This window comes from Macaca nemestrina, chromosome 20 (genome assembly GCF_043159975.1).
Source record: "Macaca nemestrina isolate mMacNem1 chromosome 20, mMacNem.hap1, whole genome shotgun sequence".
Lineage (NCBI taxonomy): Eukaryota > Metazoa > Chordata > Mammalia > Primates > Cercopithecidae > Macaca > Macaca nemestrina.
Window position 1 is genome coordinate 47412200 of NC_092144.1, and position 22420 is coordinate 47434619.

Here is a 22420-nt window from a genome sequence, read left to right on the forward strand (position 1 = left end):
CCCCATCTCTACTAAAAATACAAAAATAAGCCAGGCATGGTGGCTCGTGCCTGTAATCCCAGCCACTCGAGAGGCTGAGGCAAGAGAATCACTTGAACCCAGGGAGCGGAGGTTGCAGCAAACCGAGATCGCACCACTTCACTCCAGCCTGGGCAAAAGAGCAAAAAACTCCGTCTCAAAATAAAATAATAAAATAAAATAAATGTATCAATTAGTCATGCTCCATGCCTCTCCCCAATGTCCAAAAGCATGCACCCAGCATGAAGAGAGTCAGGTGGGATCCAGGCTGTGCCCTACCTCATATAGACACTTAGAAAACCTGAAGTGAGGGGCAGATTTGGGGCCTTTATTAAGGAAAACTGCCCACCAGAGGGTCTGGACCTAAGGCTTCAAGGCAGAGAGAAGGGATAGATTAAAAGGCACACTTGGCTGGGCGTGGTGCCTCACGCTATAATCCCAACACTTTGGGAGGCCGAGGAGAGTGGATCACCTGAAGTCAGGGGTTCGAGACCAGCCTGGCCAATATGGTATAACCCCGACTCTACTAAAAATACAAAAATTAGCCAGGCGTGGTGGTGGGCACCTGTAGTCCCAGCTATTCGGGAGGCTGAGGCAGGAGAATCACTTGAACTAGGGAAGTGGAGGCTGCAGTGAGCTGAGATGGCACCACTGCACTCTAGTCTGGGCAACAGAGCGAGACTCCATCTCAAAATAAATAAATAAATGGCACATCCACTCATTTCTAGAGAACGATGGTCTCCATCCCTGTGTGGACGTGCTGGGGACACAGCAGTGGTTGAGATGGTCCAGACTTTGCCTTAAGCTTGGAGTCCAGAAGAGTAACAGACTCATCACCAGACAGTGATGCCCAGAGGGGTCCAGGTGGGATGGGGAGCACAGGCAGAGGCGTCGGGGCTGGGACAAGAGGGACACAGGCACAGGGGTCCGGGCAGGGTCTGGGGGGCACAGGCAGAGGGATCCGGCCAGGGATTGGGGGCACAGGCGGAGGGCTCGGGGCTGGGGCGGGGGAGGCACAGGGCACTGTGGGAGCCCAGAGGCGGCTGTCTCCTGGCCTAGAGTGACAGTCAGGGAAGCCTTCCTGGAGGAGAGAACACCCGGCCTGCATGTGAATCCTTTTGAGTCCTGACCCCCTGATCTACGCGAACACAGGGTAGGGTTCCTGCTCTGACCCCTCGGGGCCTTAATGCCTGATGTTCCCATCACTTAAGTTTTGGGGAACAAACCCTAAAAGTCTCGACCTGTGGTCGCTTCTCCTAATCCTGGAACCTAAGGGTTTGCCCACCAGAGGGCGCTGTGGCCCCAGTCTTTGTCCAGCAGAGGCTGCTTCGGAAGCCTCAGATCCGGGAGACATCCTGCAGGTCTTGGGGCTGCCGGTGGAGACACTGGGCCCCCAAACCTGAGCCTCAGACCCTGCCCAGGACCTGGTCACCAGGGTCTCTTCCCTCTCCTTCTCTCTCTCACACACAAATACACACATACACGCCTCTAATCCAAGGTTCCGGTGGACCTGGAATCACAGAAAACTCTCTGCCCCATGCCCGCTGGGTCCAGCTTTTGCCTCTGAAGGAGATACGACTGCTAACAGCCACTTCTCCCCTCTCCTCCCCGCTACAGTTCAGAGGAAACCTCCCCTAAGCGGCCCTTGGGATGTTCAGGTGTGCTCGTCAGAAGTTTCCTGCCCAGGTCTGGCACAGTGGCTCATGCCTGTAATTCCAGCACTTTGGGAAGCGGAGGCAGGCTGACCACCTGAGGTCAGGAGTTTGAGACCAACCTGGCCAAAATGGTGAAACCCTGTCTGTACTAAAAGTACAAAAAATAACTGGCTGAGCGTGGTGGCAGGTGCCTGTAATCCCCAGCTACTCAGGAGGTTGAGATGAGAGAATCGCTTGAACCCAGGAGGCGGACACTGCAGTGAGCTGAGATCATGCCACTGCACTCCAGCCTGGGCAACAAGAGCGAGACCCTGTATCAAAAACAAAAAAAGTTTCCTGCCCAGATGGGGATGCTGAGGTGCAGAAGAGGTGGGGCTGGTGGGTCCACGCAGCATCAGGGCAACAACACTCATGACCATAATAGCAAATAAGGAACCGTTGGTTTAGCTCCTCCTGAGTCAGGATCTGTACTGAGCTTTAACAAGCTACACACATCACTGGATCATATAGACCACACTTGGGAAGCAGGAGCCCAAACCTCAGCAATGAGCTGAGGCAGGAAGCCCTCATCCTTCATGGCAGGGAGAACTGGGGTTTGAACCCAGGTGTCTCATGCTGGGATGCTGGATGTAATCCCAGCATCCAGCACTTTGGAAAGCCAAGGTGGGAGTTTTGTTTTGTTTTTGTTTTTGTTTTGCTATTTTGAGACAGAGTCTCACTCCGTCGCCCAGGCTGGAGTTCAGGGGCACCATCTCAGCTCACTGCAACCTCCGCCTCCTGGGTTCAAGCGATTCTCCTGCCTCAGCCTCCTAAGTAGCTGGGACTACAGGCATGCACCACCACATCTGACTAATTTTTGTATTTTTAGTAGAGATGAGGTCTCACCATGTTGGCCAGGCTGATCTCGAACTCCTGACCTCAAGCGATCCACCCACCTCGGCCTCCCAAAGTGCTGGGATTACAGGCGTGAGCTACCGCGCCTGGCCAGGAGGATCATTTGAGCCCAGGAGTTTGAGACTAAACAAGGCAACATAGTGAGACCCCATCTCTACAAAAGATAAAAAATAAATTAGCCAAGTGTGGTGGGGGGCACTTATACTCCCAGCTATTCAGGAGGCTGACGCAGGAGGGTGACTTGAGCCCAACTTGGGCTTCTGAAGGAGACATGATTGCTAAGGTCGAGGCAGTAGTGAGCTGTGATTGTGACACTGCACTCCAGCCTGGAGTGCAGAGGGAGACTTGACACAGACAGGAGAGCGAGACTCTGGCTCAAAAAAAAAAAAAAGAAAAAGAAAAAGAAATATCAGGCCGGGCATGGTGGCTCATGCCTGTAATCCCAACTCTTTGGGAGGCTGAGGCAGGCGGACCACAAGGTCAAGAGATTGAGGCCATCCTGGCCAGCATGGTGAAACCCTGTCTTTACTAAAAATACAAAAATTAGCTGGGCATAGTGGCGCGCACCTATAGTCCCAGCTACTCAGGAGGCTGAGGCAGGAGAATCCTTGAACACAGGAGGGAGAGGCTGCAGTGAGCCAACATTGAGCCAATGTACTCCAGCCTGACGACAAAGTGAGACTCCGTCTCAAAAAAAAAAAAAAAAAAAAAACGGAAAGGAAAAAGAAAGAAGAAAGAAAGGAAAGGAAAAGGAAAAGGAAAGAGAAAGGGAAAAGAAAAGAATCTCTGTGACTATTGGTGGGGGCACAGACTGTGGAGGCAAAGGGGAGAGCAGAGACCAGGGAAGTGGTGCCAAGATGGGTCAGAAGGGAAGGGGAGCAACAGGGTGGGTATGAGAAGGGGATGGGAAGTAAGAGAATGTGGCTATTATATGACCACCAACGTGGTGGCCTAAAACAACAGAAATGGGCGGGCAAGGGTCACGCCTGGAATCCCAGCACTTTGGGAGGCCAAGGAGGGCAAGATCACTTGAGGTCAGGAGTTCAAGACCAGCCTGGCCAACATGGTGAAACCCCGTCTCAACTAAAAATACAAAAATTAGCTGGGTGTGGTGATGCATGTCTGCAGTGTCAGCTACTCAGGAGGCTGAGGCAAGAGGATCACCTGATCAAAAAAAAAAAAAAAAAAAAAAGAGGATCACCTGAGCCTGAAAGTTGGAGGCAGTAGTGAGCTATGATCACACCACTACACTCCAGCCTGGACAACAGAGTCTCTCTCTCTAAAAAAAAAAAAAAAAAGAAAGAAAGAAAAGAAAAGAAAAAGAAAGAAGAAAATAAAATAGATTCAGCAGAACACAGATTCTAAAAAGAAAAAAGCAAATAAAAAATAATTTTAAAAGAGAAAACAGATTGATTTGAAGGAGTGAAGAAGTGTGGTGGCAGGCGCCTGTAATCCCAGCTACTCGGGAGGCTGAGGCAGGAGAACTGCTTGAACCCAGGAGGCGGAGATTGCAGTGAGTCGTGATGGCACCATTGCACTCCAACCTAGGTGAGAAATGAGAGAGCGATACGTTTCTCAAAAAACAAACAAACAAACAAACAAAAACACAGAAATATATTCTCTGACACCTTAGAGGCCAGAAGTCCAAAGTCAGTGTCACTGGGCTGACAGCAAGGTGTGGCCCGGGCTGTGTTCCTTCGGGAGGCTCTAGGGGAAAATCTGTTCCTCTCCAATTCCAGCTTATGGGGGTTGCTGGCAGTCCTAGGCTTGGCCACATCACTCCAGTCTTCAAGGCCAGCATCTCCACATCTCTGCTCCACCTTCACAGCACCTTCTGCTGTCTGTGTCAAGTCTCCCTCTGCCTCCCTCTTAAAGGGCACATATAATCGCTTTTGGAACTCACCTAGATAATTCAGGAGAATCTACCTCCCCTCAGGTCCCCCTTCTTTTATTTGAGACACAGTCTCACTCTGTCCCCAGGCTGGAGTGCAGTGGCGCCATCTTGGCTCACTGCAACCTCCGCCTCCCAGGTTCTAGCTATTCTTCTGCCTCAGCCTCCTGAGTGGCTGGGATTACAGGCGCCTGCCACCATGCCCAGCTAATTTTTGTATTTTTAGTAGAAACGGGGTTTCACTGTGTTGGCCAGGATGGTCTCAATCTCTTGACCTTGTGATCCGCCCACCTCGGCTTCCCAAAGCGCTGGGATTACAGACGTGAACCACCGCACCCGGCTTTTTTTGTTGTTGTTGTTTTATAGAGAGAGTGTCTCACTTTGTTGCCCGGGCTGGTCTCAAACTCCTGGCCTCAAGTGATCCTCCCACCTCAGCCTCCCAACACCCTGTGATTACAGGCATGAGCTGCCACACCCAGCCAGATCCCATGTTAAGATGCTTAACTCAATCTCATCTGCAAAGACTCTTTCCTTCTACGGAACTATGATCTCTTTGGGGAGGCATGATTCAGCCTCCCCCAGCAGAGTGGACAGAATCTGAGGGTGGATAATTTACAAATCTGACTTGGAGTGTCAAGAATGAGGATGATGCCAGGGTCTGGAACCTGAGCAACTGGAGGCCCCTGAGATGGGGCCGCATGAGAAAGGGGCAGGTTAGGGAGAGGCCAGGAAATCCAGAGGTGTTGGGTCTGATATACGCATCAGACATCCAAGTGTTGTTGGGTGAATCTGAAGGTCAGAGAAGAGGTCAGGCTGGAGAGAATGGTGGAAGACTGTTGATGTTACGTAAAGTCATCTTCTCCACGCAGGCATTCTCCCCAGGGGAGCTCACTCAGCCTTCTCACTGTAGGTAACATCAACAGTCTTCCAAACGTCAGAGACCCCGGCTGACCAGCATTGACAGGTGAGAGAGTGAAGAGGAACCAGCTGAGAACGAGGATGGAGACAGAGGAGGCAGGGAGGGGAGAGGAGGCCAGAGACAGTGGCCCTGTAAAGAAAACATTCAGACGGGCATGGTGGCTCACTGCTGCAAGCCCAGCACTGGGCAGCTGAGGGGGAAGGATCTCTTGAGCCGAGGAGTTTTCAAGACCAGCCTGAGCAACATACTGAGACCCTCGTCTCTACAAAAAATAAGAAAATTAGCAGGGCACGGTGGTGCATGCCTGTAGCCCCAGCTACTGGGGAGGCTGAGGGGGGAGGATCACCTGAGCCTCCGTGCTTCCCTTGCTCATAGTGAGGGTTCCAAGTGTGTCTCTCTCCTTTCCCCGTCCTTGCTCACAAGCTTCTTATTTTGTGGAAGCCACTAGAAGAGAACACCCTAATTCCCTCCTCTCCTGCCGACTGGCCCACCTCCTGGCTTCTGTGCTGGTAGGTAGTTTCGGGTGCTGTTGGGATGAATCAGCTGTCTCTAACTGACCCCTCCTTGGGGACTTTCCCCATTTTCTTTTTTTTTTTTTTTTTCTTCTGTATGTGCCGCTACATAGGGACCCTTTTGTAGGATTATTTTTAAATTTTTTAAAAAATTTCAATCGTTTTGGGGCACAGGTGGTTTTTGGTTGCATGGATAAGTTCTTTAGTGGTGATTTCTGAGATGTTAGTGCACTTGTCACTGCAGCATGTACACTGTATCCAGTATGTAGTCTATATCCCTCACCACCTCCCAGTCTTCCCTGCCCCAAGTCCCCAGAGTCCATTATATCATTCTTATGCCACTGTGTCCCCACACCTTAGGTCCCACTTACAAGTGAGAACATACAGTTTTTGGTTTTCCATTCCTCAGTTACTTTACTTAGAATAATGGCCTCCAAGACTGGGCACGGTGGCTCACGCCTGTAATCCCAGCACTTTGGGAGGCCTAGGCGGGTGGATCACCTGAGGTCAGGAGTTCGAGACCAGCCTGGCGAATATGATGAAACCCCTTCTCTACTAAAAATACAAAAAAAGTAGCCGGGGCCGGGCGCGGTGGCTCAAGCCTGTAATCCCAGCACTTTGGGAGGCCGAGGCGGGCGGATCACGAGGTCAGGAGATCGAGACCATCCTGGCTGACACGGTGAAACCCCGTCTCTACTAAAAAATACAAAAAACTAGCCGGGCGAGGTGACGGGCGCCTGTAGTCCCAGCTACTGGGGAGGCTGAGGCAGGAGAATGGCGTGAACCCGGGAGGCGGAGCTTGCAGTGAGCTGAGATCCGGCCACTGCACTCCAGCCTGGGCGGCAGAGTGAGACTCCGTCTCAAAAAAAAAAAAAAAAAAAAAAAAATTAGCCGGGTGTGGTGGCGCATGCCTGTAATCCCAACTACTCAAGAGACTGAGGCAGGAGAATCGCTTGAACCCAGGAGGTGGAGTTTGCAGTGAGCCGAGATCCTGCCATTGCACTCTAGCCTGGGCCACAGAGCGAGACCTTCGTCTCAAACAAACAAAAAAAAGAATAATGGTCTCCAGCTCCATCCAAGTTGCTACAAAATACATTATTTCATTCCTTTTAATGACTGTACATGTACCACATTTCCTTTATGCACTCATTGGCTGATGGGCAGAACTTCTTTTTGAGACACAGTCTCACTCTGTTGTCCAGAATGGAGTGTAGTGGAACCATCACATCTCACTGCACCCTCAAACTCCTGGGCTCAGGTGATCCTCCCGCCTCAGCCTCCTGAGTAACTAGGACTACAGGCACATGCCATCACACCTAATTTTTTTTTTTTTCTCAGACAAAGTCTCGCTGTTGCCCAGGCTGGAGTACAGCAGCACAATCTCGGCTCACTGTAACCTCCACCTCCCAGGTTCAAGCAATTCTCCTGCCTCAGCCTCCTGAGTAGCTGGGATTACAGGCATGCACCACCACACCCCGCTAATTTTTGTATTTTTAGTAGAGATGGTGTTTCACCATGTTGATTAAGCTGGTCTCGAACTCCTGACCTCAGGTGATCCACCCATCTCAGCCTCCCAAAGTTCATCTGGAATTTTGATGAAGATTGCTGTGGGTGGGTGCGGTGGTTTATGCCTGTAATCCCAGCATTTTGAGAGACTGAGGCAGGCAGATCATGAGTTCAGGAGTTCGAGACCAGCCTGGCCAAAATGTCGAACCCCCATCTCTACTAAAAATACAAAAATTAGCCGGGCATGGTGGCACACGCCTGTAATCCCAGCTACTCAGGAGGCTGAGGCAGCAGAATCGCTTGAACCTGGGAGGCGGAGGTTGCAGTCATTGGAGATGGCGCCACTGCACTCCAGCCTCAGTGACAGAGTGATGCTTGGTCTCAAAACAAACAAACAAACAAAAACCACTTCAAGCTGGGCATGGTAGCAGGTGCCTGTAGTCCCAGGTACTCAGGAGGCCGAAGCAGGTAGGATCGCTTGAACTCAGGATTTCGAGGCTGCAGTGAGCTATCGTGGTGCCGCTGTGCTCCAGCCTGGGCGACAGAGCAAGACCCCTTATCAAAAGAAAAAAAAAAAAAAAAGATGAGAAAACAAAACAGCCAGGAGACAGGTGTGGTGGCTCACGCCTGGAATCCCAGCACTGTGGGAGGCCGAGGTGAGTGGATTACCAGAGGTCAGGAGTTCGAGACCAGCCTGACTAATATGGTGAAGCCCCGTCTCTACTAAAAATACAAAAATTAGCCGGGCCTGATGGCGCACGTGTAATCCCAGCTACTCAGGAGGCTGAGGCAGGAGAATTGCTTGAACCTGGGAGGAGGAGGTTGCAGTGAGCCAAGATCACGCCATTGCACTCCAGCATGGGAGACAAGAGCAAAAACTCCATCTCAAAAAACAAACAAAGAAACAAAACAAAACAAAACAAGTAAAAAGGAGAAACTAAAATAAAAACAAAACAAAAAAATAAATAAAATAAAATAAACCAATTCACATAGCCACGAGGGGGCGCTGAGGCCTCACGTACGCACGTAAAGGGCTGCGGCGCTTGGAGACAGCGTGGCCACCTGGGAGTAAGGTTCTTGGGCAAGCGCCCACTGTGTGCCCCGCACCGTTCTACACAGGAACACGGCCCTGTTCAAGGTAGGAGAGGAGCTAATATTCTGAAGATGGTGGTGGGGGGCGGTGAACAGGCAATAGAATAGACAGACCAGAATGTAATTTTTTTTTTTTTTTTTTTTTTTTTTTGAGATAGGGTGTCCTTCTGTTTCCCAGGCTGGAGTGCAGTGGAGCAATCATGGCTCACTGCAGCCTCAAACTCCTGGACTCAAGCGATACTCCCACCTCAGCCTCCAAAGAACACAGGCGCGCAACACTACATCCAGTAATTTTATTTTTTGTAGAGACAGGGTCTCACCAGGGCTGGTCTGGAACTTCTGGCCTCAAGTGATCCTCCTACCTCAGCCACTCAGAGTGCTAGGATTACAGGCGTGAGCCACCACACCTGGCCGATAAATGCTATAAAAAATAAATAAATCGGCCGGGCACGGTGGCTCACGCCTGTAATCCCAGCACTTTGGGAGGCCAAGGCGGATGGATCACGAGGTCAGTAGTTCAAGACCAGCCTGGCCAAGATGGTGAAACCTTGTCTCTACTAAAAATACAAAAAAAATTAGCTAGGCGTGGTGGCAGGTGCCCGTAATCCCAGCTACTTGGGAGGCTGAAGCAGAGAATTGCTTGAACCCAGGAGGTGGAGGTTGCGGTGAGTCGGGATCACGCCACTGCACTCCAGCTTGGCAACAGAGTGAGACTCCATCTCCAAAAAAATTAAATAAATAAACAAATCAAGTGACAGGATAGTGGCTGAGGGTGCTCCTTAGATTAGGTGCTCCACAACACCTCCCTGAGATGACATCTACATTATGGTGAGGATGAGAGAAACCTGGGGAGAACTGCAGGCAGAGGCAATGTGGCCGTGGGTCATGGAGGGGGCGGCAGGTGGGTCTGAGGACAGGAGAGAAACTGGTGTGGGTGAGGGTCAGACAGCAGAGGGCTGAAGGCAGAAAGGTGACAGGGCACAGTGTGGCCAGGAGGACTGCCAAGGAAAAGCTGTGAAAAGTGGTGATACGAAACGTCTTCAGGATGGTTTTTTAATTATTTATGTATGTATTTATTTATTTTTTGAGACGGAGTCTCATTCTGTCTCCCAGGCTGGAGTGCAGTGGCGCGGTCTCGGCCCACTGTAAGCTCCACCTCCTGGGTTCACGCCATTCTCCTGCGTCAGCCTCCCCAGTAGCTGGGAGTACAGGCACCCATCACCACGCCTGGCTAATTTTTTTTGTATTTTTAGTAGAGATGGGGTTTCACCGTGTTGGCCAGGATGGTCTCAATCACCTGACCTCATGATCCGCCCGCCTCGGACTTCCAAAGTGTTGGGATTACAGGCATGAGCCACTGCGCCTGGCCTTTCCCGCCGCCCCCCACCCCGAGATGGAGTCTCGCTCTGTCGCCCACGCTGGAGTGCAGTGGTATGATCTCAGTTCACTGCAACCTCCGCCTCCCAGATTCAAGCGATTCTCCTGCCTCAGCCTCCAGAGTTGTTGAGACTACAGGCATGCACCACCACGCCCGGCTAATTTTTCTTTCTTTTTTCTTTTTTTTTTTTTTTGTATTTTTAGTAGACAGGGTTCCACCACGTTGGCCAGGCTGGTCTCAAACTCCTGACCTCAGGTGATCCTTCTGCCTCGGCCTCCCAAATTGCTGGGATGACAGGCACGATCCACCACGCCGGGCCCAGGATGAGTTGTTAAATGGCTGGCAAGGCATCTCACGCCTGTCATCCCTGCACTTTGTGAGACTGAGGTGGGAGGATCACTTGAGCTCAGGAGTTTGAGAACAGCTTAACCAACATAGTGAGACCTCACCTCTACAAAATATTTACAAATTATCTGGGCAAAGTGGTGCACACCTGTGGTCCCAGCTATGTGGGAGGCTAAGGCAGGCGGCTTACTTGAGCCCAGGAATTAGAGGCTGCAGTGAGTTATGATCGCACCATTGCATTCCAGTTGGGGTGAGAGAGCAAGACTCTGTCTCTAAAAAAAATAAAATTTAATTTAAAAAGCAAAGAGTAATGTTCGGAATGTCTGCCTTGTTGGTACAAAACGGGTGACTAGAACATAGCTTCACACTTGTTTGTATTTGCAGAAAAAATATTGCAGTAATACTGAGAAATTGATTTTATTTTTAAAATGGTGACCTTTGGAGGAAAGAGAAAGAGGGAACAGGGTGGATGGAACTTAGGGTGAGAGTGAGAAAAGGCATTGTCTGGCTGCTGAGTGGGAAATGGACCACAGACGGTGGGAAGCAAGGAGCCAGCTGGGTGGGGAGGTGAGTGTGGCTACAACGGGGTGGGGCATGGTGGGTCAAGTACACTGTGTCTTTTGGGGCTTTTTTTTTTTTTTTTTTGAGGCGGAATTCCGTTCTTGTTGCCCAGGCTGGATTGCCCAGGCTGGAGTGCAATGGTGCAATCTTGGCTCACTGCAACCTCTGCCTCCCGGGTTCAAGCTATTCTACTGCCTTAGTCTCCTGAGTAGCTGGAATTACAGGCATGTGCCACCACGCCCAGCTGTTTTTTGTTTGTTTGTTTTGTATTTTTAGTAGAGATGGGATTTCGCCATATTGGCCAGGCTGGTTTCGAACTCGTGACCTCAGGTGATCCACCCACCTCAGCCTCCCAAAGTGCAGGGATCACAGGTGTGAGCCAGTGCTCCTGGCCCCTTTGGGGCTTTTCTGTATCTGAAGGCCTGTGGTTCAGTGTTCCCAAGGGACTTCCTGCTGGCCAGAAATGGTGGCTATAGAAGCTAATGATCAGTCCCCTCCTCACAATGACAGGGTTGATGACAGTGCTTACCATGTGCCTGGTCCTAGCCTATGCTCTGCATTTAAACCTCACAACAGGCCGGGCACGGTGTCTCCCACCTGTAATCCCAGCACTTTGGGAGGCCGAGGCAAGTGGACTGCTTGAGCCCAGGAGTTCGAGACTAGCCTGGGCAACATGGTGAAATCCCGTTTCCACAAAACATACCAAAATTAGCTGGGCTTGGTGGTGCATGCCTGTAATCCCAGCTGCTTGGGAAGCTGAGGTGGAAGGATCATTTGAGCCCCTGAGGCGGAGGGAGCAGTGAGCCAAGATCACACCACTGCACCCCAGCGTGGGCAGCAGAGTGAAACCCTGTCTCAAACAACAAAATAAAACAGAACCTCGTAATAATCCCTGGAGGTAGGTACTATTAAAATCACCTTCATTTTACAGATGTGGACACAGACACAGAGAGGTTAAGTGACTTTCTCAAGATCACACAGCTAGGAAGTGGCAGTTGCTCTTAACCACTAACCACTGTGGTGTGCCGTTTCCCAATTCTTTTCCTTTTTTTTTTTTTTTTTTTGAGACAGAGTTTTGCTCTTTCGCCCAGGATGGAGTGCAACGGCGCAATCTCAGTTCACCATAACCTCTGCCTCCCGGGTTCAAGCGATTCTCCTGCCTCAGCCTCCCGAGTAGCTGGGATTACAGTCATGCACCACCACAAAATTAGCCCGGCTAATTTTGTATTTTTAGTAGAGACTGGGTTTCTCCATGTTGGTCAGGCTGGTCTCGAACTCCTGACTGCAGATGATCTGCCCGCCTCAGCCTCACAAAGTGCTGGGATCACAGGCATGAGCCACCGCGCCCGGCCCTTTTTATTTTATTTATTTATTTATTTATTGAGACACTGCTCCATTACCCAGGCTGAATGCAGTGGTGTGATCGACCTCCTGGGTTCAATCCTCTGACCTTGGCAGGGATTGCAGACTTGAGTCACCCCGCCTGGCCTCCCAGTCCTTCACTGTAACATTGTTCTGTTAATTGCATTGCCCTTTAGGTTGGTTATCTCCAAGGATTGTGAGCAATCATTAACACCTTAGTATGAATTAGCCAATATTTTCCCATCATGGAACAACAGCAATTGTTGCTGTGGTTTAAAGGGACTCTGTAGAGCAGGAGTTAAATAGTTGGGCTCTGGAATCATAATGCCTGGGACTGAAGCCCAGCGCCACCATTTCCCAGCCATGTGACTTTGAACAAGTGACATCCCTAATCTGGGCCTCTGTTTCCTCATCTGCAAAGTACTCATTTTCCAGATGAGGATACTGAGGCCTAACACACAGCACACACAAGACTTTAGAACCTGGGTTTTGAGCACATACCGCCTCCACCAGGACGAGGAACCCAAACCAGGTTCTGTGAGAGGGAAGTAGAAGGGGTTCTGCAGGCCCAAGTGGGGTGTTCTGGGACAGGGTCCCAGGAGCTGGGATGTCAGCAGGAAGGACTTGCTCATCCTCTATACAGTGTGGAGGAAAGGGGTTACTGGAAGCCTTGGGTGCATCTGCACAGAGACGGCAAGATCACCTGAACGGCTGGACAGGCCAGGGTGCTCCTGGATGCTCCTCCTCAGGGGGCTCTTCTCTTCCTCCCAGACTGGAGTTCAGACCCCCAGGATAAATGACTAATCCTGGCGGGGCCACTTGATGGCACAGGTGGGGACAGGGCCCTGGGGCCCCAACTTCAGTCAGTGGAGGCGAGGTGGGAGATGTGCTTTGTCCTTGGTGAGATAGCCCAGCTCTGACCCTGCCCTAGTCCTAAGCACAGCCCCAGCTCCTGATTATACACACCTGGAACCACTGGTCCAACCAGAACCATTAAAATGTTGAAATAGGCTGGGCGCGGTGGCTCACTCCTGTAATCCCAGCACTTTGGGAGGCCGAGGCGGGTGGATCACAAGGTCAGGAGTTCAAGACCAGCCTGGCCAAGGTAGTGAAACCCCATCTCTACTAAAAATACAAAAATTAGCCTGTGTGGTGGTGCACACCTGTAATCCCAGCTACTCGGGAGGCTGAGGCAGAAGACTCACTTGAACCCAGGTTTCAGTGAACCGAGGTTTCTGTGAACCAGGTTTCAGTGAATTGAGATCGTACCACTGCCCTCCAGCCTGGGTGACAGAGCAAGACTCCATCTCAAAAACATAAATAAATAAAATAAAACAAAATGTTGAAATATAGGCCAGACCTAGTGGCTCACACCTGTAAACCCAGCACTTTGGGAGGCCGAGGTGGGCAGATCACTTGAGATCACCATCTCTACTAAAAATACAAAAAGTAGCCAGGCATCGTAATGCGCCTGTTATCCCAGCTACTTGAGAGGTTGAGGCAGGAGAATCACTTGAACTTGGGAGGTGGAGGCTGCAGTGAGCTGAGATCGCACCACTGCACTCCAGCCTGGATAACTGAGCGAGACTCTGTCTCAAAAAAAAAAAAAAAAAAAAAAAGATGGCTGGGCACGATGGCTCATGCCTATAATCCCAGCATTTTGGAAGGCTGAGGTGGTCGGATTACCTGAGGTCAGGAGTTCAAGACCAGCCTGACCAACATGGTAAAGCCCCGACTCTACTGAAAATACAAAAAATTAGCCAGGCATGGTGGCGCATGTCTGCAATCCCAGCTACTCAGGAGGCTGAGGCAGAAGAATCACTTGAACCCAGGAGGCAGAGGTTATAGTGAGCCGAGATCACACCATTGCCTGGGCAACGAGAGCAAAACTTCATCTCAGGAAAAAAAAAAAAAAAGATAATGTTGAAATAAAGGACTGGGCATGGTGGGTGAATTGCTTGAGCCCAGAAGTCCAAGATCAGTCTGGACAACATAAGGAGACATCATCTCTACAAAAAAGTAAAAAAATAGCCAGGCGTGATGCTCACACCTGTAATCCCAGCACTTTGGGATGCCAAGTTGGGAGGACTTATTGAGCCCAGGAGGTCAAGGCTGTAGTGAGCTATGATTGTGTCACTGCACTCCAGCCTGGGTGACAAGAGTGAGGCTCTGTCTCTAAAATAAAATTAGGTCAGGCACAGTGGCTCACCTCTGTAATCGTAGCACTTTGGGAGGCCGAGACAGGCTGATAATTTGAGCCCAAGAGTTCAAGACCAGCCTAGGCAACATAGCAAGATCCTGTTTCAGAAAAAAAAAAAAAATGCCGGGCATGGTGGTGCATGCCTGTAGTCCCAGCTACTTGGGAGGCTGAGCTGACAGGATCACCTGAGCCTAGGGAGGTCAAGGCTGCAGTAAGCCTTGACTCCAGCCTGAATAAGACCCTATCTCAAAAAACAAAATATATTTTTTTAAATAATAAAATTTTAAAACATAAAATAAAAATTTTTTAGAAAGCCACTACCCACTTCTGCGCCGGGCATGGTGGCTCACGCCTGTTATCCTAGCACTTTGGGAGGCCGAGGCGGGCGAATCACGAGGTCAGGAGATCGAGACCATCCTGGCCAACATGGTGAAACCCTGTCTCTACTAAAAATACAAAAAAAAAGTTAGCTGGGTGTGGTGGTGCGTGCCTGTAATCCCAGCTACTTGAGAGGCTGAGCAGGAGAATCACTTGAAGCCGGGAGGCGGAGGTTGCAGTGAGCCAAGACTGCACCACTGCACTTCAGCCTGGCAACAGAGAGAGACTCTGTCTAAAAAAAAAAAAAAGAAAGAAAGAAAGCCACTACCCTCTAATGGCCCAGCTGCTCCCTTGGGACCCTCCAGGCCTCTCCATGCCCCAGCATGAAAGGATTAACCCCAGTTCAATAGGGGGTTTCCCTGACCCAGCTCTGGGGGCCATTGTCCTTCCTGACTGGTGGATGGCCCTGGCAATATTTGATATTTTCCCTGGCTCTGCCCCAATATCAATCCCTCCACCCATAAGTTCAGAATCCTCAGAGAGGGGTATCCATTTCACAGAACTCCTATGCATCCTTCAAAGCCTACCTTAATGTCACTTCCTTCAGGAGGCCCTCCCAGATTTCTTCACCACCCCCAGAGTGAATACCTCCCTCCCCGCTGCCAGGCTCCCAGGTATCTTGAGCCATTCAGCACACCTTGCTCTGATCCTCATACTCAGGCCCTTCTCCCCCCATAGTGTGTGAGCACCTTGATGCCAGAGACCATCTTCCTCTCATCTTTGCAGCCTCAGTACCAAGGGCCATTTAAGCACAGCGCAGATTTCATGGAGTGGCTGAATGATTTGTTTGTTGTGTGATCACCTGTACTGAGTCAATATCGGTCACCTTCCGTCATGAGCATGCCCCTTGACCCAGATTCCTGCAGGAGCACGCATATAGGGGCCCTGCTGGCTGGGACTGGGGATAGGGGTGGGGTGGGGAGTTCAAGGGAAGGCGAGGTCTAGGATATGAGTCCCAAGGGCGCAGGCTCAGCAAGGCCCGTTCTCATGCTCTCTGGCCCAGGAGGAGTGATTCTCCATCTGGCAGGCCCAACTGCGGTGCTGGGACAGGGACATGAGCAGAGGCCACAGGAGGAGAGAGGGAGGTTGTGGGGGGAGCTCGGGGAAGCCCATGGTAACCGGGCGGGGGGAGGAAAAACAACCACACAGTGTTATTGTTACAGAACCATTAAATACAACTTATACACAAGCTGGGCGGTGTCGGCAGGGCAGGGAGAGTGCGAGAGGGTCAGGGGTGAGCAGTCCGGGCTCGGTCCTGGAGGGGGCTGAGGCTGCCATCGTGGGAGGGGCTGGGCTGGCGGAGGCCGGGCTGCCTGTGGAGGCCTTGAAGCTTTGCCAGCAGCTCCTGGATGAAGTCCTGAGACAGGGCGGGGAGCTGAGAACATGGGAACATCGCCGGGGCACCCCCTGCCCCTGTCCAGCCCAGTCCCTGACCTGGGCACCTCCTCCTGTTCTCTGATTGTGGGGTTGGGGGAGTTAGGGGCGGAGGCTATAGACATAGAGAGAAAAGTGAGCTGGGAGAAAGACAGAGCTGGGGAAAGAGCAATGGGAGGAATGGAGAGAAAGAGCTAGGAAGACAGAGATCCAAGGAGACAGATAGGGAGTGGGGGAGGGGGAGAAACAGATACAGACAGAAAGAGAGAGACGTGTAGAGATAGAGACAGACAGAGACATAGGGACAGAGAAAGAAACACAGACACGTGGAGACAGGTCCCCAGAGATAGATCCAGGGCGAACAGAAACGCAATGACGTTTGTCCCTCAGAGCTAGTTGGAGAAACATGAATAGTTTTCCCTTTTAAAGCAGGGAAGGAAGTGGGAGGGGTTGGGCCACTCAGCTTCAGGGCCTGGGAAGATGGAGGGCCCCCAGAGGTGGGGAAGGGAGCCTGGGGTGGCAGAGGCAGTGACAGGGGAGAAGGACAGAGGGAGACTGAACCTGAAGGTTGGCGGCCAAAGGACAGGCACAGGAGAGACGGAAACAAGACAGATGGGGGAGGACAGAAGGGAGCCCCCTCGGCAGGTGGGGGAGAGGGGGAGAGAGACAAGGAGGAGGACAAAAGATACCCCTGCAGACCAGAAAGAGCTGCAGAGGGTGGGGGAGGGGGTTCCCCAGAGACCCTCCTGCCTGTCCCAGGCACGGTCAGCTTCTTCCTACTCCCCCATCAGAGAACTTGGGGCCAGAACAGGGCCCATAATGAGGGACAGAAAACTCACCTCGACAGGTTTCCCACACGACTTCAGGAGTCCCTAAAACCCCCAACCAAAAACAAAACAAAACAAAACAAAACAGTAAATGACTAACAGCTACTCCCCTCCAGCCCCTTCCCTTTCCCAAAAAGCCCCAGCAGCAAGACAAATGGAAGTCAGACTCCAGGGTGGACTGCCTACCAAGCTTCAAGAGAGGAACAGAGCCCAAGGGGCATGTGGAGTGACTCAGGGCAGGGGTAAGTCACTAGATCCAGAGAGGGCGAGAGGGTCACACAGCACTTCTCTCCTCTAAAAAGGCATACACCATAAGCAAGGCCATGGCTGCCAAACTGCCTGGGTTCAATGCCCAGCTCTGCTCCTTCTGAGCTGTGTGACACTGGGCAAGGGATTCAACCTCTCTGGGCCTCATTTTCCTCATGGGGAAAATGGAGCTCACACTAGCGACTGCTTTGGAGGGTTTTGTGAGGGTTAAATGAGTGAATACATGTAAAGCCATCACACCAGTGCCCGGCATCTAGTGAGCACTCAGTAAACATGTGAACTATTGCTATTATTTTTAGGGAGGTGCAAAGTGGGGAGCTGGGGGACACTTCCCCGCCACCTACCTGGATTTTCTGGCTTCTCTCCTCTTCACTCTCTAACTCCAACAATTCGTCAATGTTGATCTCGTCGGGCATGTCTGCCTCCTAGAGCCAGGGAGAGAGGGGTGCCTAGGATCGCCTTCCCTCCCTCCCTCGCCTTTGTCCAGGGCTCTGCAGGAGCCCCACCGGCCCCAGGGCCCAGCTGGCGGGTTCTGGAGCATTCATGTGGCAGTCAGGGATGGCACTGCCAAGGCAGGACATCTGGGTGTTGGGGGGGAGGGGTGACAGATGGGCTGATAGAGCCCCAGGGCCCTGTACCAGCCCGATGCCTGGGCGCATGGGCCCCGGGAGCCTCGGGGCTGGCACGGGTCTCTCGCCTTGGCTCCAGTTCCCACAGAGGAAAACAGGCCTAGTGGAGTCCTGGAATGTCAGATTCTGGGATTCAGGAGAGGGGCTGGCTTCTGCCCTTTCAAGGAGAAGTCTTAGCACTAGGTGTGGGGGAGGAGAGGCTGGCAGCCAGCAGCCAGCTGGGGCGGCCCCTTCCCCCAGGGGACAGGAAGGGAGGGGACCACTTGGGCCAGCCCCTGGGGGGCCAAAATGCAGCCTGATGAGACCGGAGGGAGGACCACTGAGGCCCCTCAAGGTGGGTGGGTGGGATGAGTCATGAGCTCAACTCAGCTGCTTAGAGCGGGGCGCTTAGTGTGGCCTCTACAGGCAGTGGCCCAAGCGCAGGCTGGCTCAGTCACCCTGCTGGGAACAGGACCCAGCTGTCCCCAGCTGTTGAGGGAGCAAGAGAGCCTTGGGGTCATGAATCCTTTCCTCCCCAACCCAAAGTCCGGCTGTCGGCTTCAGGCCTGGGGCTTCAGGGCTGGATGGTCCTGGTTCATGTGTGATGACGAGGCTTCAGCAAGGGGGTGTGTGAGTCTCTGCCAGGGCTACTGCCTGGTGCCAAGGGCCCGGGGCTGGTTGAGCAGGCAGAGGGACCCGGCATCGTGCAGTGGCTTCATATAGTGGTCTATGGTCCTGCAGGTGTGAGGTGTGTGGCTCTGGCTTGGGTGCGTGACACATCAGCATGTGTCCACAGTCAGCTGTGGGGCCCACCACCCAAGCATGGCCTCATAGATGACACCTGCCACTAGCAACCAGATTGGTTCACCGGTATGGGCCCAGGTCTGAGTCTGAGAACAGAGGGACTGCATGTCACTGTGGGGGAGGGCCATGCCTTCCACCACTGCTGCGCCATGAAGAGGACTCGTGGGTCCTGTGTACACTGTAGCATACAGATGTCACAGAAGGCCCAGAGCAATGGCTCACACCTGTAATCCTGACATTTGGGGAGCCCAACAAGAGAGAATTACTTGAGCCCAGGAGTTCAAGACCAGCCTGGGCAACATAGCGAGATAGTGAGGCCCGATCTCTTTTTCTTTCTTTTTTTTTTTTTTTGAGATGGAGTCTCGCTCTGTCGCCCAGGCTGGAGTGCAGTGGCCGGATCTCAGCTCACTGCAACCTCAGCCTCCCAAGTTCAAGTGATTCTCCTGCCTCAGCCTCCCTAGTCACTAGATTACAGGTGCCCACCACCATACCCGGCTAATTTTTGTATTTTTAGTAGAGATGGAGTTTCACCATGTTGGCCAGGCTAGTCTCGAACTCCTGACCTCAAGTGATCTGCCCACCTCAGCCTCCCAAAGTTCTGGGATTACAGGTGTGAGACACTGTGCTCGGCCAGTAAGGCCCCACCTCTAAGGAAAAGAAAAAAGAAGTCACTGAAAGTGTGACTTCAAGCAGAAGCTCAAGTGATGACGTACCTGTGTCTGTCATGGAGCTACGGCTTAGGCTCTGTGTGCCTGTGAACAGCAATGGGTTCTGCAGTTGTATGTCTGCCTGTTCCTATAGCTTACAGTTTTATGTCTGGGTGTAGTTATAAACTCTGTTGGGCTTTGTTTGTTTTTGAGACACGGTCTCACTCTGTTGCCCAGGCTGGAGTGCAGTGGCGCAATCTTGGTTCACTGCAACCTTGGCCTCCCAGGCTCAAGCAATCCTCCCACCTCAGCCTCCCGAGGAGCTGAGATTACAGGTGTGTGTGTGCCACCACGCCCGGCTATGTTTTAATATTTTTGGTAGAGACAGGTTTTTCCCATGTTGCCCAGGCTGGTCTTGAACTCCTGACGTCAAGCAATCCTCCCGCCCCGGCCTCACCAAGTGCTGGGATTACAGGCGTGAGCCACTGTGCTGGGCCAATTTCTGTTGTTTTATGTCTTTGAGTGGCTGTGGATCAGCGCTTATGCTTGCAGGTGGTCATAGTTTTTTCTTTAGGAGATAGGAAGGGCCGTAACTTGAGTCATTTTGTGTTCCAATGGGGTTGTGCTGTATCTGCCTACGGCTGTGGCCCACGCCGCTGTGTCTGAGGGTGGCTGTGGCTGTAGCACATGTTGAACTGTAGGTGACCCTCCACCAACCGCCACCCCCCCACGCCCGCTTGTGTCCTTGTGGGTTTGTGCATGGCTGTTACTTCTGTGTTGTGTCCGTGAGCTGCTAGAGCTTCCTTCACTGTGCACATCTGTGTCTGCTTTTGCTTCCTTTACCGTGGGTCTCTGTGTGGCTGTATCTCCCCTGTCACTATGTCTATGTTTGGCTTTATGACACCCCCCTTCCCCCACTCTTTCTCCAGATGTGGTGGTTCCAGCTCAACTTAGCCTCCTCCCTCCTCATATGCTAAACTCCTGGCCCTCCCCAGGCATTTGGACACATCTCTGGAGACTCAGGTGTTTGTATGTTGCTCTCGGTGTGTCCACAAGCACAATGCCATAGGGCACGGACAGGGCCAGGCCAGTGAGTGCCCAGCCCTGGGGCACTCGTCCTCTTGTGCAGACCAGGCTGACCGTGCACCAGCGAGTGAGCACCGAGACCCCAAGGGCGTGGGATCTCCGCGCCCTGGCTCCATCTGTCCCCGACCACTCCCGAGCCCTCCCCGGGCTCACCATGCCGCGGTACAGCTCCTCCAGGCGCCCGTCGATCCACTTCTCCACGTCCAGCCGTCGCTGCAGCTCCCGCCGGTCATACTTGACGGTGACGCGCGCGTGCCGCTTCTGCAGCCCCCCGGGACTGCCCCCTGGCCCACGGGCCCGCGACGGAGACTGCAGCTTGCTCAGCACGCGCTTGCCCAGCCGCTGAGCTGCCATCGCGCTGCTGGCCCCAGCCCGGTCCCGCGCTGTGCGCCTTCGCCTAGCGCCCGGGGTGCTTCTTACGGGCCGGGGCGGGGCTGGCCGGGGGCGGGGGCTCGGGCTCGCCTGGAGGTCGGCCCCGCCCCGGCCGCCTCGGGCCTCAGTTTCTCCGTCTGCAACGCGAGAGTAGGCCTCTGCGTCGGCTTGAGGCACGCAGTCGTGCGGGGTCCAGGTATGGGCGGGGACCCAGAACCTCAGGCGGGTCCCTGCCTCCGGGGCCTGGATCCCGTGGGGCGGGGGCCCGGGACAGACACTCGGGACCCGGCCTGTCTGCGCCCTCTGGCGGTGGCAGGGGTGGTGCGGGAGCGCCTGCGCCACCATCGCTGTAGAAGGTCCAGCAATCACTTGTTCCTTCGTTCATTCATTCACTCATCCATCCATTTGTTCACTCATTCCGTTTAACGAATTTATTTTTTGAATCGGTGTCTCTCTTTGTCGCCCAGGCTGGAGTGCAGTGGCGCGATCTCGGCTCATCGCAACGTCAGCCTCCCAGGTTCAAGCGATTCTCCTGCCTCAGCCTCCGAAGTAGCTGGGATTACAGGGATGCACCACCACACCCAGCTAATTTTTGTATTTTTAGTAGAGACGGGGTTTCGCCATGTTGCCCAGGCTGGTCTCAAACTCTTGACCTCAGGTGATCTGCCTGCCTCCGCCTCCCAAAGTGTGGGGATTATAGGCGTGAGCCACTGCCCCTGGCCCCATTCAACGAATATCTATTAAGTATCCACTCTGTACCAGACACTGCTCTACGCTCCAGGGATACAGCAAGGAACAAAACAGACAAGCCCAGTCCCACGCAGTTGACAGCTGTAGCCGGGACACACGAGAAACACAGTAAGCATGGTATTATACAGTTTATTATCATATAAGTGCTTTGGAGAAATAGAAAGCAGAAAAGGACAAATGGAGTGACGGTAGGGTTCCAATTTTATCGAGGGTGGCCAGGGAAGTCCCTTACTTCAAAATAGTTGTCCCACTTCTAATTATAAGCAGCAAGAATTATACTTTAAAATTTAAATGTGGCTGGGTACAGTGGCTCACGTCTGTAATCCCAGAACTTTGGAAGGCCAAGGCGGGTGGATCACGAGGTCAGGAGTTCAAGACCAGCCTGGCCAACATGCTGAGACCCCATCTCTCTAAAAATACAAAAGTTATCTGGGCGTGGTGGCACGTGCCTGTAATTCCAGCTACTCGGGAGGCTGAGGCAGGAGAATCGCTTCAACCTGGGAGGCGGAGCTTGCGGTGAGCCAAGATAGCACCATTGCACTCCAGCCTGGGCAACAAGAGCGAGACTCTATCTCAAAATAAATAAGTTAAATTAAATACAATAATAATAAATAATTGTTTATTTATTATTGGTGGTTCATGCCTGTAATCCCAGCACTCTGAGAGGCCGAGGTGGGCAGATCACCAGGTCCGGAATTAGAGACCAGCCTGGCCAACATGGTAAAATCCCATCTCTACTAAAAATACAAAAAAAAAAAAAAAAAAAAATAGCCAGGTGTGGTAGTGTGCACCTGTAATTGCAGCTACTGGGGAGGCTCAGGCAGAAGAATTGCTTGAACCCAGGAGGCGGAGGTTGCTGTGAGCCGAGATGGTGCCACTGCACTCCAGCCTGGGTGACAGAGCAAGACGCCATCTCAAAAAAAAAAAAAAAAAATTTTAGAGACAGGGTCTCACTATGTTGCCTAGGCTGTTCT

General features: G+C 52.3%; 1 protein-coding gene across 1 annotated transcript; it reads right to left on the reverse strand.

The window, feature by feature from the left end:
• Positions 1–15862: 15862 nt before the first annotated feature.
• Positions 15863–20752, reverse strand: LOC105495415 (protein phosphatase 1 regulatory inhibitor subunit 14A). Its single transcript, XM_011764908.2, has 4 exons — positions 20478–20752; positions 17524–17604; positions 16925–16957; positions 15863–16068 (listed from the first exon to the last, which is right to left on the reverse strand). Exons 1-4 carry the CDS (start codon positions 20676–20678, stop codon positions 15940–15942), a joined length of 444 nt encoding a protein of 147 aa, XP_011763210.1. The 5' UTR covers positions 20679–20752; the 3' UTR covers positions 15863–15939.
• Positions 20753–22420: the final 1668 nt, after the last annotated feature.

Excerpts from the sequence above, each read along its gene's own strand:
- LOC105495415 (XM_011764908.2), bottom strand. The coding sequence starts at position 20,678 with ATGGCAGCTCAGCGGCTGGGCAAGCGCGTGCTGAGCAAGCTGCAGTCT. Across the intron at positions 16,958-17,523 it reads AGAGAAGCCAGAAAATCCAG|GGACTCCTGAAGTCGTGTGG; the intron begins GTAGGTGGCGGG and ends TGGGGGTTTTAG. Across the intron at positions 16,069-16,924 it reads CGTGTGGGAAACCTGTCGAG|GACTTCATCCAGGAGCTGCT; the intron begins GTGAGTTTTCTG and ends GCCCTGTCTCAG.